This window comes from Equus quagga, chromosome 7 (assembly GCF_021613505.1).
Source record: "Equus quagga isolate Etosha38 chromosome 7, UCLA_HA_Equagga_1.0, whole genome shotgun sequence".
Taxonomy (NCBI): Eukaryota; Metazoa; Chordata; class Mammalia; order Perissodactyla; family Equidae; genus Equus; species Equus quagga.
The window spans coordinates 39,368,697-39,386,681 of record NC_060273.1 but is presented as its reverse complement, the minus strand read 5'-3'; the positions used below and the strand labels follow the sequence as shown (position 1 = coordinate 39,386,681).

Sequence of the window (17,985 nt, the reverse complement as noted above, 5' to 3'; positions counted from 1 at the left end):
AACAGGCTGTGGAACAGTCGGGCTAACGCCCGGAGCCCAGAGCTCTTAACGTCAGGGTACCCTAGCTGCTGGGGCCCGGCCCTGGGGTTTCCTGGAGGCAGTGGCAGCTAACGCAAGTTAATGTGAAGCAATCTCCGGTTGCCTCAGTCGCCGTGATATGATGTGGTGACTAAGGCATTTCTGACTGAGGCTGGGAACCACGGTTGTGAAAGCAACCCAGTTTCAGGTACTCCCACTTTGCCCTTTGCTGACTCATATCAGCTCTACTCACTTGCCGGGTTTCAGTGGTGGAAGGACCCGTTGAGCATCTTTCAGGGGAACTAACGAGGTTGGCGTGTGGGGAGTCCCCAAGACCCGCCTCTGGTTCAGTGATTCACCAGAACTCACAGAACTCAGAAGAGCATTTAGGGTTTGTCGTGGCAGGATACAGACTAAAATCGGCAAAGGAAAAGGCTACAGGGGGTGGAGTCCAAAGAAACCAGGCACAAGCTTCCAGGTGTCCTCTCCCAAGGGAGTCATACGGCAGTGCTTCATTCTCCCAGCAGTGCGTATGAAGTATTTCCTACCAGGGAAGCTCACTCGAGCCTTGGTGTCCAGGGTTTTTACTGGGAGTTGGTCTTGTAGGCGTGGAGTGCCCACTTCTCTAAACTTACCTACTCAGTCTCCAGCACCCCGGAAGTCGAACTGATACGGTGTGACTCAGAGCCCCAGGCATTCACCCTAAATGACAACGTTAGCATAAACTGTGTGCGTGGCCCAAGGTCTCAGGTAGACAGAGACACTCTTATCAGGCAGCATATTCCAAGGGCTAACAGATTATTTCCCAGGTGCCACCCAAGGGCCAGTCCTGAAGTCCTTTGGAATATGCAGGGTGTCGGGCAACCCAGGCCTGCCATATGGCTGGGGAAAGGGTTTGTGGTGAAGTGGGCCCCTCTCTCGTGTGGAACCAGCCCCTCTGCTGTGTCCTCGTGGGCTGAGGATGCTCCGTGGTACTGGGTGTCTGTGGCTCCCATTCTTTCTGTTTGCAGGGGCCCATTCCTGGCTCCAGCCATAGCCGTCACACAAGGTACACCCTGGGCTGCGCCAACACCCTGAGGGCTACTCACTGTTTTAGTTCCCATCCAAGGCTGCAGCTGCATCTTGGCGGGGTCCTTGCTGAGCCGGCAGCTCCTGCCCCCGGTGCTTTGCCTGTTGCTGCAGCCCTTGAGGCACTGAGACCCCACTGAAGCTCGCGGGGCTCCCCAGCAGGCCTCAGGTGGACCCTGCTCCTCCCTGCTGACGTCTGTCATTTCTCTCTCTCGACAGTTTTGTGATCAAGATGGGGGACTCCAACATGGACGCCAGCGCGCCCACGTCTGAGACAGTGGCTGAAGAAGTCTCTCTTTTCAGCATGATGGACATGTTTCTGTTCTCACTCACTGTGGGCCTCCTGACCTACTGGTTCCTCTTCAGAAAGAAAAAAGACGAAATCCCCGAGTTCACCAAAATTCAAACAACGTAAGTGATGCTGCGCACCCTCCCTCTTTCTCTGCCTTCTAGGGCGTGTCTGTCAGTCCAGGCAGGGTTCTGTACTGGGGCCTCGGTCAGGAGCAGCCAGCCAAGAGAGGCATAAGCTTCCTTACAGCATTTTGGGTTGAGTTTTGGAATTTGCCTGATTAGTAGATTATGCTTCACGTCTACCATAAATAATCCCTAATGTTTACACAGCACTTTACAGTGTACAAGATCCTTTTATATCTGTTCCTATTTGATTTTCCCGGGGACCATTCAGAGTAGAAGGCCCCACTTCACAGATAGATAACCTGCAGCTCGGGGATGTTAAAGGCACTGCCGAAGGTCACGTGCACAAGGCAGAGCTGGAGCTGGCACCCGGTTAATATTTTGCTCCAGGCCTGCGATCTTTCCATTTTGTAACCAGATGAAATCCTAGAAATGCTGTTTGCACAGGCCCGTATAGCCCGGCAGCTACTGCTCTTGCAGTTTCCCTTCAGTCCTGTCCATTACGGACAAGGAGACGGTGGCACTTTGGTACTAATATGTGTTTATGACCTAACCTTTGGCTCCTTTCTCTTTGGAACTGAAGAGAGCAACCTTAAGCTTAGAGCTTTGGGGAGTAACAGCGTCAGAGGAAACTTGCTCTCCTCTACTCAAGACTCACTCTGCACACTTCTGTGAGGATGCGACCAGAAGGGTGGGGAGTGTTCCCCACACCAAGAAATTCTCCAACTCTCTGGATGCCAACTGGGTCTGACACTATCTACCCGGAGTTAGCATCAGATCCCATAGGTTAAGGGCTCCGTCCCACAAGACTGCCCAGTCTCTCTCCCCACCCCGCCCCCCCCCGACACCCCCGACTCCTTCAGAAACCCGTCACAAGTCCAGGGTCACCTGTGCTTCTGACCAGCCTGCTATAAATCAGAGGTTCCCATAACCCGCTCCTCGGCTTTGATTAATTTGCTAGAGCAGCTCACAGAACTCAGGAAAATAGTTTACTTACTAGGTTATCGGTTTATTATAAAAGGTTATAACTCAGGACCAGCCAGATGGAAGAGATGCACAGGGCAAGGGATTGGGAAGGGGCACGAAGCTTCCATGCCCTCTCCGGGCCTGCCACCCTCCCAGCACTGCCACTGCTCAGCAGCCCTCTCTAACCGCCCCCCTCCTTTTGGGTTTTTATGGAAGCTTCTACATAGGCATGCTCGATTAAGTCACTGGCCACTGGGGATGAATTCACCTTCCACCCCACTCCCCCTTCCCCCAGAGGTCAGGGATGGGCTGAAAGTTTCAACTCTCTCATCACAGGTTCGTTCCCTTGGCTACCAGCCCTATGCTTAGAGCCTTTCCAAAAGTCACTTTATTAACATAAACTCCAGTGTGGTTGAGAGGGACTTGTTCTGAATGACAGAGACGCCTTTATTGCCCTTATGACTTAGGAAATTACAAGGGTTTTAGGAGCTGGTGCTAGGAACAGGTCAAAGACCAAATATGTATTTCTTACTGTAAGTCACAGTATCACAGACAGCATCCAGCTTGTCTTTACGAACACTGTTTTTATTTTATTGATTTTTTTAACCTTCCATAAAGCTTCCGTTTTACAAAGTTTAAGAAGGTGAATTAGTTTAAAGAAAAATACTAAGGAAGTAAGAGTAAAATGGTTTTTGGTTTGAACAAATGATGATGAGGATGTGACTGGCTTCCCTGTCTCCTTGACATTGATTCCGTGTCGTTCCTGCAACCAGCTCATGTTCTGGCCTTTACTGTGGGCTGTGTTTTACCCCCAACTCAGACTCCAGAGCCCTGCAGGCGGCTTTGAGTGGGGACAAGGCCACGTCCCGTGCTGAGAGAGCCCCAGGGCCAGGCCCACCCTCGGGAAGCTCCTGGAATTCCCCAGGAGCGGGGCTCAAGTGCAGAGCATGGGGCCGTATTCAGGCCAGAATTCCTGGGCTGGGCGGGGTCAGCATTCGGGTTCATGTCAGCTTCTAATTCCCTCTTCAGTTTCACTGACCGTTTTCTCTCCTGAAAAAATTACAGTGTTTGAACTTGAAAGCAAATATTCAGGGACTACAATCCTTGTGCCACTGACAGGGCATTAGTTTTACGTTTTAAAAACTCAGCAGATACTGACTGAGGCCCTCCGGAGTCCCGATAGCCACGGGTAGAAGAGATGAAGTCGCGTGTTCGTCAAGCTTGCGGTCTAGTGCTGGGCAGGTCCTGGGCGAGACCCTTAACCTCACTCTGCCTCAGTTTCCTCATCTGCTAAATGGAGGCAGTGGGACCCTGACCTCATGGGCTCCTGTGAGTATTACATGCGGTGATGTTCGTGACGTCACCCAGCACCGTTCCTGGCCGTGGTCGCTGCTTCGTGTTTGTGTCCGAATATATTTTATGCCAAGCACTAGTCAGGTACCACAAGAATGCAAAGAAGGTGTTGACCTTAAAGAAGCCGAGAAGTCTGGACGGTGAAGGGACGTTTAAAAATGTTTTAGGAAATGCTTTCACGGGCGTCCTTTAATCAGGGCCCCTCTGCCACGGCACCGTGCGCCAGGCGGGGGGCCTTGTCACTCTCATGGACAGGCCGGCACCTGTAGAGCCAGGCCCGAGACACAGGCCCCAGGAGCTCCAGCCGAGAAGGCCTTAATTCCCCCTGGTAGGGGGCGAGAAGGTATGCTGCGGGAGGTGGCCGTGTGCAGGTCCTTGAGGGTGGTGCCACAGCCCGAGGCCAGGAGGCTTTGCCAGCTGAGGGCCAGAGGGAGGACGGGCAGGTGAGCTGGAGTCCAGCCTGTTCCAGCAGGCTGATCCGATAGGGGCATTTCTGGTTGGGAATGTGTTTTTTGGTGCAAAAGTGTGGGACTCAAGATAAGGGCGCCAGTCAGGTCTCAGTTCACAGTGGCCCTGGGTTTCCTCAGCTGTCAAATGCAGGTGTCCCCCACTCCCGCCCTGAGCGAGGACTGGGTGTGCTGTGGGAGCGTGTGCAGCCGCCCTTTCCCTGTCACCTCTCTGGCCTTGCAGGATGGACTTAACACGAAACTCCTAGACGTGGGAGCACTTGTATTTTGTGGCTTCTGATGGTTTCTCTTTGCCAGGATGCAGAAAATGTATTTCCCTCCTCATAATCATAACCTTTTAACAGCGTGGTGTCCTACACCCTGCAAGCCCCTCCTCATCCTCGTCATCTCGTGGTGAAGACGTGCTGTGGCGGGGGTGACAGCCACACTGTACAGGCGACATTTACACTGCAGAGATTAAGTTCCGGCCCTAAAGCTGGCTGACTGAGATTTGGATCCTGACTCCACCACGTTTTAGCCGTGTGACATTTGCCGTTACTTAATCTTTTGAAGTCTGTGCCCTCAACTGTAAATTGGAGATAATAACAGTACTAACTTCATAGGGCCTTAAAAGTTAAATGACCTAATCCGTCGCAGAGCTCTTTGCCCAGGGCCTGGTGCCTGCTGAGCCCTGAAGTGGTATGGATTATTACTTTCATCCTGATTATTAGTATCATCTCCAGTCTCTTACCAGAGCACTTCAAGAAGACGTTATTACCCCATTTTGAAGATGAGGAAACTGAGGCATTTGTGACTGAGGGGTTTGCCCGAGGCCACCTAACTTGTATGTAGCAGGGCCAGCTTTTGAAGCCAGATCTTCCATCTCCACAACCCACGCTTTCCCTACTTTGCCTCAGTCTCTTAAGATGTCGTTACTGTCCCTATTTCATAGATGAAAGAACTGAGACTCAGAGCTGATACAGCCAGACCTGGCCCTCCCACTGTAAGTCCCATGTCAGTGTCCCTGACCGCTTAGATTTCCAGTGAGCACAGGTCATTCCTGCCACAGCCCAGAACGTCCCCTACCCACCAGGTCAGAGGGGAACGCTAGGGCTCAGTGTGGGCTCCACAGGTGATCCTGGGCTGTGTCAGGAATTCTCACTAGGACTTCTGGTGGCTTCTAGAACTGGTGTTGTAAGGCCTTTAGCGCCTTAGCCACCTGGGACACTGTGTCCAAACCCTCGGCCATGGATTTTTTTAAAAAAAAACAAACCAACAGGACCAACTGTAGTCTGACCAGCACGCACTTTGAATAGCAGAGAGGCCCAGGAAACATCTGCAGTCCCCCGAGTCAGGTCTTCTAGGCAAGGGGATCCGGAAGGAGGCCCTGTGTGCACAGGTGACTCTCCCCAGGTGTGCTGGCCCCCAGGGCCCCCGCTACCAATCTAGATTTGGCTTCCAGAACCTCAGGAGCTCGGGTGCTGTCTCTGCTGCCACTGGCCGTGAGTGGCTGACAAAGGTGCCACCTGTGGACCCTTTTAGAGACAGCGTCCTAGAGCCTGGAGCTTGCTCTCTGGGCCCAGATGAGCATCAGTCCAGGAGGACACTCAAGATGGTCTTTGCCCTCCGGGGTGAGGGTGGGAGAGGGTTTGATAGGGCAGTCCGAGCAGACTTTGCCCGGACTCTCCTTCCTGGCGCACTTGCAGCTCAGGGTGTGTGTTCAGCATGGGGTGGGGCCGGGGGTGAGGAAAAGGCAAGTTGGAGCGCGATTGGAGATGCTCTGTAGAGCAACAAAATGATCAGACCCCGGTTTCAAAAGGGCCCCGTGTGGGCTGCATGGGGATTGATCAAGGGTTGTCAGGAGGCAGGAGACAGGTTAAGTGGGTGTTCCAGGAAGTGGTCCAGAGAGAGATGATGCAGCCTGAGAGGAGAGTCCTGAGGGCCGAGGACAGTGAAGCCCTGTTGATGGGACCTGGGGCCTGGTTGGGCCTGGAGGACTGGACAGTTGAACCTGGACAGTTGAAGGAGAGCCCGAGTAAGGCACACAGGCTCGGGAGCAGGTCTGGGGCGGGGGGGAGACTTACCACGTGGAACTGGAGGATTGCTCTACGTGGGGCAAGGGAGTGGAGCGAAACCCAAATTTAAGAGATTTGGACCCTTTGCAAGCAGCAGGGGATGGGGGCGACCTAAGAAAAGAGAGATCGAGGCTGTTAGGAAGACAGTGACATTTTTCTTAATTTTTTTTAAGGCTGAGCGTGAGCTGTGGTTAGCAGGGTTAAGCCACTTACCATCCCTTCCCTTGTCTCTGGACCTCAGGGCTGACCTGGAGAGATGAGGAGCAAGAGACTAGGAGGCTCAGAGGGCAGGCCCGTTCTAGCAGGCCTCCATGCTGCTCATAAACTTTTTACTGAAGGATGTAACACGCAAACGGAAGAGTCCACAATCATAAGCGCACGGTTTGATTATGTCACAAAATGAACCTACACACGTAACCAGCACCCAGGTCAACAGACAGCCCCTCGGCCCCCTCCGGTCACACTGCCCCTGTCACCACTGTCCTGACTTCTCGTGACATGCGAGAGTGTTGTCTGTCCTAGAACGTGTATTCTGGGGGTTCCCCATGTTGTGTGTAGTCGCGTGTTCCTTCTCATTGCTGCATAGCATTCCATTGTGTGAACAAACCATGATTTACTTATCCTGATGGTCACGGATGGTTAGATTGTTTCCAGCCTGGAGTACTATTACGAATGGTACTGCAGTGAACATTCTAGAATGTGTGTTTTGGTTCGCATGTGGGTGTATTTCTGTTAGGTATTTGCTGTGAAGTGGAATGGGGGGTCCTTGGGCAGGCTCGTGTGCAGCTCCCTTAGATAGAGCCAAAGGGTCTTCCGCGTCCCGCCCCCACGAGCACAGGGGGTTTCGGTTGCTTCCCATCCTCACTAAGGCTTATTTCTGTCAACTTTTTTATTTTAGTCATTCCAAGGGTATCCTGTTTTAATTTGCATTTCTCTGATGACCAAGGACCTTTTCGTATGCTTATTGGCCATTTAGAGATCTTTTGTGAAGGTCTGCCCCCTTTTCTCTGTTGGGTTATCTCCCGGCCTTGTTGATTTGTCAGGGTTTTTTATGATCCGAGTCCTTTGTTAGATTAATGCATTGCAAATATCATCTCCCTTCTGGAGCTTGGCTTTTTACTCCCTAAATAGTGTCTTTTGATGATCAGAAGTTTACTTGACTTAAACTTAGTCCAATTTGCAGCTTTTTGGTTGACCTTAACCTTTACAGTTGATGGCTTTGTCTCCAGTTTAAGAAATCTATATTTATCTTAAGGTCATGAAGAAGTTCTATGTTTTCTTCTGAAAGCTTCATGGTTGTAGCTTTTAAACTTAGCTCTGCCACCCAGCTGAAATGGATTTGGCATTGGCGAATGGTGTGAGGTGCTTCAGAACTCATTTTTTTTCTTTATCCCCTCAGCCCAGCACCATTTATTGAAAAAGGTCACGCTTTCCCCACTGCACTTCAGTGTCACTTGATATGAATCAGGTGACCATATATAAGGGAGTCGATGTCTAGACTCTATTCTGTACTATCGATCTGTTTACTGTCCTTTCACCATTCCCACACTGTTCTATGATTTTATAGTAACTCTTGACTTGACACCTGGTGGGCTAAGTCCTACAGCTTTTGTCAACGAAAATAATCCATGACCAATCTATAAATGAAAATTTGGGTGAGTTTATTCTGAGTTTAAATCTGAGGATTAAACCCAGGAGAGTCTTTCCACAAAGGAACAGAGCACTCCAAAGAAGTAGGGGTATACAGGGTGGTTATATACCCTCAAAGAGTATGTTTCACATATGATTGAAATGTCCCTTTTACACTAGTCACGAGGCTGCTCTGTCAGCACAGCGATTGATGGAAACGGCAGATAGGTCTGCTGTCTCAGTGAACGCTGCGGGGTGGCAGGTGTGTTGCCTCGGGCTGGGCGGTCACAGATGAGGGCTGCAATCGGTTTCCAGCCTAAGGAAAGATGCTTGGTCTTTAAGGGGATGCCAGTGTTGGGAGGGGGAGAGAAGTTGCACCTTTATCTCAAGGGTCTTTGCTCTTGCCATAGGGAATCTCTAAAGCAGATATACAATGCATGCTCAACGGCCTTGGTCAGCCCCTTTTGGAAAGACAAGGTCAGGCCAAATTAGGTTTACACAAAATGGCTTCCTCATATACTCCAATATATCCTATTACTTGCCATCTTTATTTGTCACTTTGTTCTCTTTTAAGATTCTCTGGGCTTTTGGGGGCCCTTGACATTTCCTTATCGCTTTTAGAATCAGCTTGTCAGTGTCCACCAAAACCAAACCAATTTTACAGAACCTGTTGGGATTTTATCTGGGATTGGTCAAATCTGTACATTAGTTGGCATCTTACAACATTGAGCCTTCTAATCTACAAGCATGGTTTTATCGCCCGGGGGAAGTCTTTTGAACTGTGTGTGACAGCAATTAAAGACTTGTGAAGGGGGAGCAGTTACAAGCAGCACATTCTCTTAATAATAGTTTTAAAAGTGGCTCTTTCATATCCACCTGGCTCCCCCCCCCTCGCCCCAGCCTTCACTCAGCTTGTGCCTCTGGACAGAGCATTCCTCACCAGGGCAGCTTCTGATCTAAGGGAGCCCTGGGGGAATGATGGCTCCCACAGGAGTCTGGAGCTCCAGGACTCCTCTGTGTCCCCGCATGTGATGACACTCTGCGCGGAGCACCTCTCTCGTTGAGTGGGAAATTCTTCGTATTTCTGCCTCCTATAGAGCAGAGCGCAGGCCCGTTCCCGCCTGGGTCCCTAGCTTGGTGCAGAGCTTGTCAGAGTGAAGCTCCCCAGGGAATGGCTGTTGGATTAATAAATGCTCGATTTGTATGTGAGGCTGCCTCTAGGGCAAACTGGCCCACGGGCTGCGTTTGGCTTACACAGTATTTTAAAGTTTTCTAATTAGAACATTGAAAGGGCTGTCAATTTCACATAAAAACCCAGACTTACAGCCTCTTTTGAAAAGAATCAGAGGATCTGGCCACACCGGGCCCACAGTGATGCCTGCCAGCAGTGGCTGGACCTGAGCAGTGGCCACCGTGCTCAACCGGGCCTGCCCCCGTCCCGCCCAGCCGGCACAGGCCACCGTGCCTCTCCTCTGCCACATGCACATGATGCCTGTCCGCCCTGGGAAGCACTGGGAGCCTTCACTGCACCCTGCTTCACTTCTGGTGCCTGAGAGTACTTTAAAGCAAAATAAAGCTTTTTATTATGGAACGTTTCAAATAAACACCAAAGCATAAATAGGAGAGTGAACTCATTGCACCCGTCATCCAGTTTTAACATTATGCACTTCTGGCCAGTCTTGTTCCCCTCCCCTCCCCACTGCTGCTGCATTATCTGAAAGCCATACTCAGAAATCATATCATTTCATAGGAAATTGGAAATATCTCCTATGAAATTATGAACATCTAGAAATATTTCATTCCTGTAAAATTTAAGGATTCCTCTTTTTAAACATAACACACGGCCATCCTCAGACTCCTGAAAGTCAGCAGAGAGCTGCAGTAGCATCAGATACTCAGTTAGCATTTGGTCATAGTTCCCTGACTGATACAATTTTTTTAACAGTTTTTAAAAAATTCAGGATCTAAACAAGACCCATGCATTGCAGTTAATTAATCAATCTTATAAGTCTCTTATAAGTCTGTCACGGCTAGTTTTCTTTTCTTGGCCCCTGTCTGTGGAGATAGCTGCTATTTTTTATTTAAGCTCAAGCGAACCAGATTGTTTTTAACAAAGGCAGCTCTTCCAAACCATCGACTTTCTGCCATGAGGCTCTGGGGCTGCTTTGCCCATGGTGGAGAAATCTGGGTCCACTTCGTGGAGCCATCTTCCCATGGTAGAATACTCAAAGCCGAACTCTGTCCTGTTCCAGCCAGCCTGCTGCCCAGCTCTGCGGCCATCCCACAGCGTTTCTCAGCTCTTAGCCCCTCTCTGATGGTGGCTGCCTGTTACCCTGGGGTTGGAGAACTTGGCCCCCACACACACCAGGCTCTGGAAGGGGGCCACTCAAAAGCAGCTGCCCCATGTGTCCCCAAGGATGGGAAAAAGTCCCAGAAGAAATCAGTTCTGCTGTGCAGGAAATTAAATTTGAGTTGTTGCAGTTTTCAGAACTCCTTCTGAGTGTTGCCTGGGACTGGAGACAAAATGAATCACACCAGGACCTCTTGGTTCATCTCTGTCCAGATGACTCAGGGCTGCAGGCCACCCTCCCTTTCGTCCTCCTCACACGCAGGCTCCTGCTCCCAATTTAGGAGTGGAGAGCCCTAATTGGAAGCTTTTGTGCTCCTTTCGGGAGCCGCATGGTCTCTGGGCCCGAGGCTGGCCAGCGCTGCCCCTTCCGATGGGCGGGCTGTCCTTGGGTTCTTAGGAGGATGCTCCTTCAGAGGAAACGCGTGAGCACCTTCCCACCGCGTGATGGGAGGGCGAGCTGTGCACACTGCACTCCCGGGTGACATCGGCCAAGACCCCGTGTCTTAGGCGCTATTGCGCACAGTTCTTTTGTGGGGACGAAGACGGGAACCAGATCTAATTTAATATGATCCTGAGGCGCCCTGGCAGCGGGATCAATCTGGCTTCCTTTATGGAGAAACGGCCCTGCCATAGCAACCTGCACAACTGCCTTCGAGTGTCTAGAGAGCTTTATTCAGCCGACATGACTTCCTTTTTTTTTTTATGGGAAAGAGGGAGGATGTGGGGAGAAAGTGCTGTCATATAAACAGTTACCAAGGAGACCCGAGTCGGGGTTGGAAAGGTTTTCTCCTTCCCTTGGTCCATACAGCGGCAGGAGGAGGGGTGTGTGCCCAAACGCAGAGGCTCACGGGAGGTTTCAGCCTTGAGTCCTGATTCCTCCCTGCTGGGACCGCCAGATGTTGCCGCGTTCTCAGGCTCCTGGGGACGGATGCAGGCTGGGGCCCAGCCGAGGTTCTGAGAGGCCTGGGCTGGCTGGAGTACTCTGAGTTCACAGCCTGGTTTGCTGGCCCTGCCAGCCCCGCGGAGGGGATGGATGGAACCCCACTTCCCGGTCACTGGCCCCCTGCCTGTTTCCGGGAGAGAGCTGTAACCTGCCTTTTTCCTTAAGTTCTGGAGCTGGGAGTGAAAGCCCATGGGGTGCATGTACTCATCTCCGAGGGACGAGCCCACCCTGAGAAGGTCAGTTCCAGATAGTGTCCCTAGCTGCAGACTGCCTGATGCCCCACGGACAGGGGGGCATCTGGTGCCCAGACTCACCCATGGATGGAACTTCTTCCCAGGCAGGGACGCCCTCGAGGTACGAAGAGGGCGCTGTGTGTGGCATTACGAGCAGAGTCGGGGGCAGTCCCCGGGGGCTCAGCTGGGACTGGAAACCAGGAAGGCTCCAGTCACCGACTCCCCTGCCTGTGAAAGATCAGGTTCCATGTGCAAATGCCGGTGGGAAGCTGTCGGGTTGGGTGAAGCCAGTTGAGGGCACTCAGGTGTGGCCGCACCTGTGCTGAGCAGCTGACCTGCTGCTCTGAGCCTGGCAGCAGGGCTCTGGGTGGGGCTGGGGAGGCAGGTCCCGCTGCCCCCTGCCGACCAGGTATAACCAGTGGGACCAGGAGGAAGCTGCTTGAGTCAGGGTGGTGACTAGAGGCCCAGGATCTTCCTTCGTCTCCTCGGGTTTCCCTTTCCCCATGGACCGCGGTCTGCCCTGGACCTTTGAAAGCCATTCTGAGCTGAGGGAGAGGGTGAGCATGTTCCTCCTTTCCCCAGGGGCTGAAGCCAACAAAGGGCCTGGTGCTGGCCTCCGGAAGTGCTCGGGCTTCTCGGGCTTCTTGGGAGAACCCTTCCTCTGGGGCGGGGAGGGCTGGCATGTCTTGCCTGTCCTGTGGCGTTCCCAGCTAGAGCTGCACTCCCCACTGGCTGCATGGGCCTCGTCCAGGAGCCATTCGGCTGCCGGTTTCCATGGCTTTCTCTCTTGGGAGGCGTTTTCTGTCCCTGAGAATAGAGCCCAGCTCTTCCCAGAGGCTTTTCTTGGTTTCTTGAGCCAGAGTGCCTGCTCCCTTAGAAGCCCGGGGCGTGGATGTCTGATCCATCCGTTTGGTCTTAGCATGTGCCACCTTGTACCATGGGGCATCTTTGAAATCACAGAGTGACCCAAACAGCTTTCTTCTAGAGAACACCCTCTTTGTCCCTGAGAGTTAAGTGAGTTCTGGGTGCCGTGCAAGGCTCTGAGGAGGCTGCAGAAGCCAAGATGGGGGTTTTCAATAAGAGGGATTCGCGGTCTCGAGAAGCCACAACTTCTCCAGTCACAGGCCTGTTTGGTGGCAGAACCAGGCTTTGATCCGAGTCTCTGCTCCTGCTGTGCGGCCCCTCGCCTCCCCCATGCTGCTCCTCCGAGCCTGTCTCCCCAGCCTTGGAAGCCCTTGGAAGGTCGAGGCGGCCTCATTTCATCTCATGCCCTCGGGGCTGGCACAGTGCCCACCCCACCCAGGCTGGAAGTGTCACCTGTAGATGGAGAAAGAGCAGCCTGGCACTCACTGCGTGGTGGCGGGGCCTCTTGTCGCTTGTCTTCAGCAAGTCCTCAAATCCATTCTTTAGATATGCATCTTCTATGGAGACCTCTGTCCTTTGTGAAGAGACCGGAGTTGGCTTTTCAGTTGAACTCAGACCCTCTCAGGTGGGTAGAGAAGCCCTCTGAAGGCCTTCTCAGGCCACCTGCCAGCCTTCTGGTGGGAAGAGGACTCAGGCCCACCCCAGAAGCCGATAGAACGCCGTGTGCTGAGTGTCCCCCAAATCATTAAACCCAGGGCTCTAATCGAGTAATGAGAATACACTGAGTCACATGCCTGTGTGCTGCGTTGAAGGTGGTGACAAAACACCTTCTTTTTGAGTGGCAATGAAAGGTGCTCTGATGAGGAAATTGAGCGTCGCGTCTTAAGGGGTAAGCGGAAGTTTGTGAGAGAGGGTTAGCGGAAGGACATTCAAGGCAAAGGCAGCAGTGGGTCCAGAGGCACAGAGGAGCCACGGGAAATGGCGAGTAGGTCAGTGTGGCCCCGAGCGTTTGGAAGGTGGACGGTGGGAGATGGGGCCTGGGCTGTGCGAGATAAATTCTGACCCGCTGCTTCCCGATGTCTTATTTAGAATATCTTCTCTGGTAGGGGTCTGGACTTGAGACTCAGCCATTTTCATTGTCCTCAGCGGAGCCTTGAGAATCAATCTATAGCCACACACAACATTCTTACAATAAAAAGAAATTTTTATTTTATTGCAGAAGCATTACATGTTCATTGTAGGGAAAAACGGGTAGGGGAGTTGACAATAGAAATTAGCAAAAAAAGGAAAAAGAAAGACTCATAATCGCTAGGCCCTAGGAGAGAACAGCTCGACCCTGTCAGCGTATGTCCTTTTATGCCTTACCTTTTAAACAGAACGGGGTCACGGCCTCCATATTCTTTTGTAACCTGCTTTTTCTACTTAACAAACAGCGTATCAAGAGCTTCTTGCGACGGCAGCAGGTGACAACCTGCACACTTCTGTTTAGTAGTAAAGAGCGTGAGTCCCATGGCTCCACGTATCCCACGCAGCCTCTCCCTCATTTTTAGACATTTGAGTTGCCCCTCTTTTTTAACTATAAAATGTATTTTTAATTTTAAACATCGGGGAAGCCATTTCACCCACTATCCTAACCTTTGGATGTTCTCTCTCAAGATGCTGGTGTGTTTCTCTTCAGGCCTTTTTTCTATGAACAATTAACAGCAGGCATTCCGTTTTTTATGGACACAGATTCTTGTTTTCCTCCTGGCAGTCGTATGTGATACCCTGGGAGAGGCCGAGCGTGAGGGAAGATGTGTTTACTACCTCGGGGCACAACCGAAGCTGGCTTTTCACCTGGCTTTGCATCGTCATTCTAAATTTCTACCGGAGTTTCTGCTGTGGGGCATCCACGCACAGTGGACTGGCAGGAGTTGAGAAACTAAGAAGAGTTCCATATAAGCGAATATTCCAAAAACTCAAGCCTAGCCCTTTGTAGGCATTTAGTTCATTTTCGGTTTTTAATTGAGGTAAAATTCACACCCCTTAAAATTCACCATTTTGACCATTTTAATTGCAAAAGTGCAATTCAGTGGCTTTTAGTATAGTCACAATGTCGTACAACCATCATCACCATCTAATTCAAAACATTTTCATCACCCCAAAGGGAAGCACTGTGCCCGTTACGCAGTCACTGCCCATCCCCATCCCCCAGCCCCTGGCACCACTGGTCTACCTTCTGTCTCTGTGGATTGCCTCTTGCAGACATGTCATAGGAGTGGAAATTGCATAGTTTTGTACCTGCCTTTTTTTCTCATGACGTTTCATCAGAAACATTTGTTCAGGTTGCTGCTGGTTTCCTTAAAGATGAGTTTAAATTTACATTGATGTTTAGTGGGTAATATGTCTCATGTCTCAGGACTCAGAAGGTCCACCATGGTAGAGGTCACATCGTTGTGCACCTCGCTTTCTTCTTCTCTGTGTGTGTTGGAGAGCGTGCGTGTCAGCGCAGAGGGAGGTGGTGTTCCAGTTTAGGCTGCACATCGTCTAGAGGGGCAGTGACAACGTGGCTGTTCGTGGCTGGGCATGGACAGAAGTTGGACATGTGGGCTGACATGCCCACACACAAGACCCCTTTGGAGTGCAGGATGGAGCTGGGAGTGGGAAGAGAGAGGGGCAGGCCTGAGGGCCTCCCTCCGTGCCCTTGCTCTGGCCCTGCTGATGTTGGGATGGGCCTGTCCGGGGGATGTGGGGGTGCTGGGGAGTTGCGGGGAGGGCCTGCCTGAGTCCCTGTGGGGCTGGGCCTTTGCCGGGTGGGAAAGTCTGGGCAGCCAGCCACCATCTGCCTCCCTTCTGCCACTGATGGGGCCCTCCAGCACGGAGGAGAGGAGAAGCTGGAGTGGCTGAGGCAGGCACTGGACCTCGCCTCCCACGGGGCCCTATGTGTGACATTACTTAACACTAAGGCCCTGAAAATAACTTGGTCTTGAACCTACCAACCTAGTGAAAAACCCAGCGGAGGCTTAAACATGAAACTTCTGATATCTTTATGTTCATAAAATTATGTGTCTAACAGCTTTACAGAGGTACCCTTAAAAGAAACCCTCACTTATATAAATTTTCCCACAGATTCCAGGGCTCTACTAGCCCTGAAGGACGTGACTTGTGATGCGTGTGCGTATATGTGTGAGTGAGTGGGGTGGGCGCTGGCACTCCTCTCCACTCTAATACGCTTTTCTCTGCACGGGAGGCCATGGATGCAGTGGAAAGAGCCAAGACCTGGAGTCAGACTGGGATTGGGTCCTTGCCTGACTACTTACTGGCCATGTGACCAGGCACAAGGGCTGCCACTGGACCTCTGTGAAACTCATTCATTCTCTCTGTGCGGTGGGGTGGGCCTGCATTGTGACAGGGGCTTTCCTGGATCGAACGTCATGTAACCTTGCCTGCGCCCCCCCATCACCGACATGCAGCCCAGAGCCCACAGTGCCCCTGGCCGGCCTTACTGACCAGTGTGTAGACCCCGTGGCCGCAGGCTGAGGGCAGAAGGGAGTCTGTGAGCTCTAGATGGCATCCAGGGAGCTTCCATCCCACTTCTGATCCCAGCCTGCCCTGCACACAGCCCATTCTGGGCCCCTTCTTCCCTCATCGAGTCCCTTTCTGCCCAGCTCTGATGCCATTCGTGGCCCATCCACATTTCATGCAAAACGCAACCCCATCACTGGGCTTGTCTGAATTGGAAACTGGGTTACTCTTGGCCACTCTGTGAAAACGATTTGCTGAGTGAATAAATGGCACGAGTGTAGAGGAGGTCAGCCATCAGGTAACTGTTGGCAAACTGCAGGAGTCCGCAGCACCTTTCTGTGTACACCTGCTGCCGCTCCTCCGTACCACACGCTTTCATACAAGGACTTCGTGGCTCCCTCTGGCTTCCCAGAGGCCCTTTGTCCCTAGGCTGCAGTCTGGCAGGTGAGGTGCCCAGGCAAGTGGCTGTAGCTTCTTCCCAGCGACAGCCCCCCGTTAGGGAGAGTCTGCGTCGTGCGGGGTGCTGTTCCGGGTCCTTTACGTACTTTCTTTTCATTTAATCTTTGCAGAAACCTCTGACGTGGGGTTTGTTATTCCCATTTTCTGGTTGAGGAGCAATGCAGTCCTGGTTCACATTCACTCAGCTGCAAGTTGACAGGCTGGGGATGGCACCCTGCTCCACCCCCTCCGCCTCTTGGCCTCCCACGCCTGCCCCAGAGTCTTGGCAGAAGGAGAAAGTGGGTTTTGGAAGTAAATTCTATGTATGTGTATATGAAGTTTAAGTATAAACTTTTAATTGAAATATAATATCTACAGAAAGGTGCATACTGATCAGTGATCCTCGCCATGTGAACAAGTGGTATTTACCCCCCTGCTGGCCCTTCCCCACCCCAGGGGTCACCACTGTCCTGGCTTCAGTCCCCATAGATTAGTTTGCCTGTTTGGTACCTGAGCGGGGCCTTGGGGATGGAGCTGGGGTCTCTTGGGTCTGTGTGGAGGCGATGGCATGACAGATCTCAGAGGGCCATCATGGAGGGAGTATCAGGCGAGCCTGGGGACAGCTTCTGAAGGGACTTGGGTACCTCTGTCATGTGAGTCGTGGGAGTGATTGAAGGTTTCAGAGTAGAGCAGGGCAGTGGTATGGGCACAACCATATTCAGGAGACTCCTGGCTGCCGTGTGAGGCGGGGAGTGGAGGTGAGACAAGGCTGTGGGGACCGCTGGCTGTAGATGGTGAGGGGTGGGGAGTGAAGTCTGTGACCCGTCTTTGTTCTCATCTGTCTGGAGCCTGGAAGTCCTGGCTCTGCAAGGTGTTGATGTCTCAAGAGCCTTTGGATTTCCTGCAGGGGCCACAGGGAGGAGGCCTGGGAGCCCCGGTCCTGCCTGTCCAGCCGGACAGTGGACCAGAGGCAGCTGTTGGCGTGGTCACCGGGGAGTGGCATGGGGCAGAGCTGGGATGCCCCTCAATGCTGCCACCTGCACCCCATGCCCATTGGACACTTTTGTTTTTCAGGACAACCTCTGTGAAAGACAGCAGCTTCGTGGAAAAGATGAAGAAGACGGTGAGTGTTGTCTGCGCTCCTCCCAGTGGTCTCGGCCCTGGACGTGGCGGAGTCGAGCAGAAGGCTGGCTTCACTGGACAGGAGCGGGGCGGGAACCCGGGCCCAGCCCCCTCGTGCGTCCATTCTCCTCTAACCAGAGCCCCGAAGCTGCTCTGCTCTTGCTGCACAGTTCCCTTTCTTTCTTGACTGCTTACTTCTTGAACAAGCCGAACTGTAAGAGGAGACCCTCCCTCTCACTCAGGATGCTGTCCCGCCTGCTGCCTCCCTCCCGGTCCAGGCTCTGTCCACAAGCAGACGTAACCCTCACGTAGCCGTGGTCGTGGCACAGCTACAATTTTATCTCTGTTTGTCCTTATTTATTTAAGTATTAAATTTTCTGAAAATCCGTTCACAGGGAGCATTCCAAAACATAAACTATTCCGTGGAAAGCTCTCTCCTATTCCTGCCGCTCATCACTGTTCTTCGTACTTTATGGCTCCTTCTAGAGCTTCTTTATGTGCAAAAAAAAAAACCAAATAGAGGTTCTTATTTTACACTTTTTAAACACAAAAGGTGGGGAGC

At 52.0% G+C, this 17,985-nt stretch overlaps 2 protein-coding genes across 2 annotated transcripts in view; one reads left to right on the top strand and one right to left on the bottom strand.

The window, feature by feature from the left end:
- LOC124241925 (NADPH--cytochrome P450 reductase) overlaps nt 1-17,985 on the top strand; it is a 63,803-nt gene that overhangs the window by 33,767 nt on the left and 12,051 nt on the right. The window contains exons 3-4 of the mRNA XM_046666297.1: nt 1,306-1,497; nt 17,376-17,424. Of these exons, the coding sequence (XP_046522253.1) occupies nt 1,319-1,497; nt 17,376-17,424 (228 nt within the window). The 5' untranslated portion in view covers nt 1,306-1,318. The remainder of the gene's footprint in view (nt 1-1,305; nt 1,498-17,375; nt 17,425-17,985) is intronic.
- Nucleotides 3,156-15,027, bottom strand: LOC124241930 (uncharacterized). The gene is made up of 3 exons (XM_046666312.1): nt 11,577-15,027; nt 6,350-6,451; nt 3,156-3,516 (listed from the first exon to the last, which is right to left on the bottom strand). Exon 1 carries the CDS (start codon nt 12,751-12,753, stop codon nt 11,797-11,799), a length of 957 nt encoding a protein of 318 aa, XP_046522268.1. The 5' UTR covers nt 12,754-15,027; the 3' UTR covers nt 3,156-3,516; nt 6,350-6,451; nt 11,577-11,796.

What these genes read in the sequence shown, in the direction of transcription:
- LOC124241930 (XM_046666312.1), bottom strand. Translation starts at nt 12,753, where the DNA reads ATGAGGCCGCCTCGACCTTCCAAGGGCTTCCAAGGCTGGGGAGACAGG.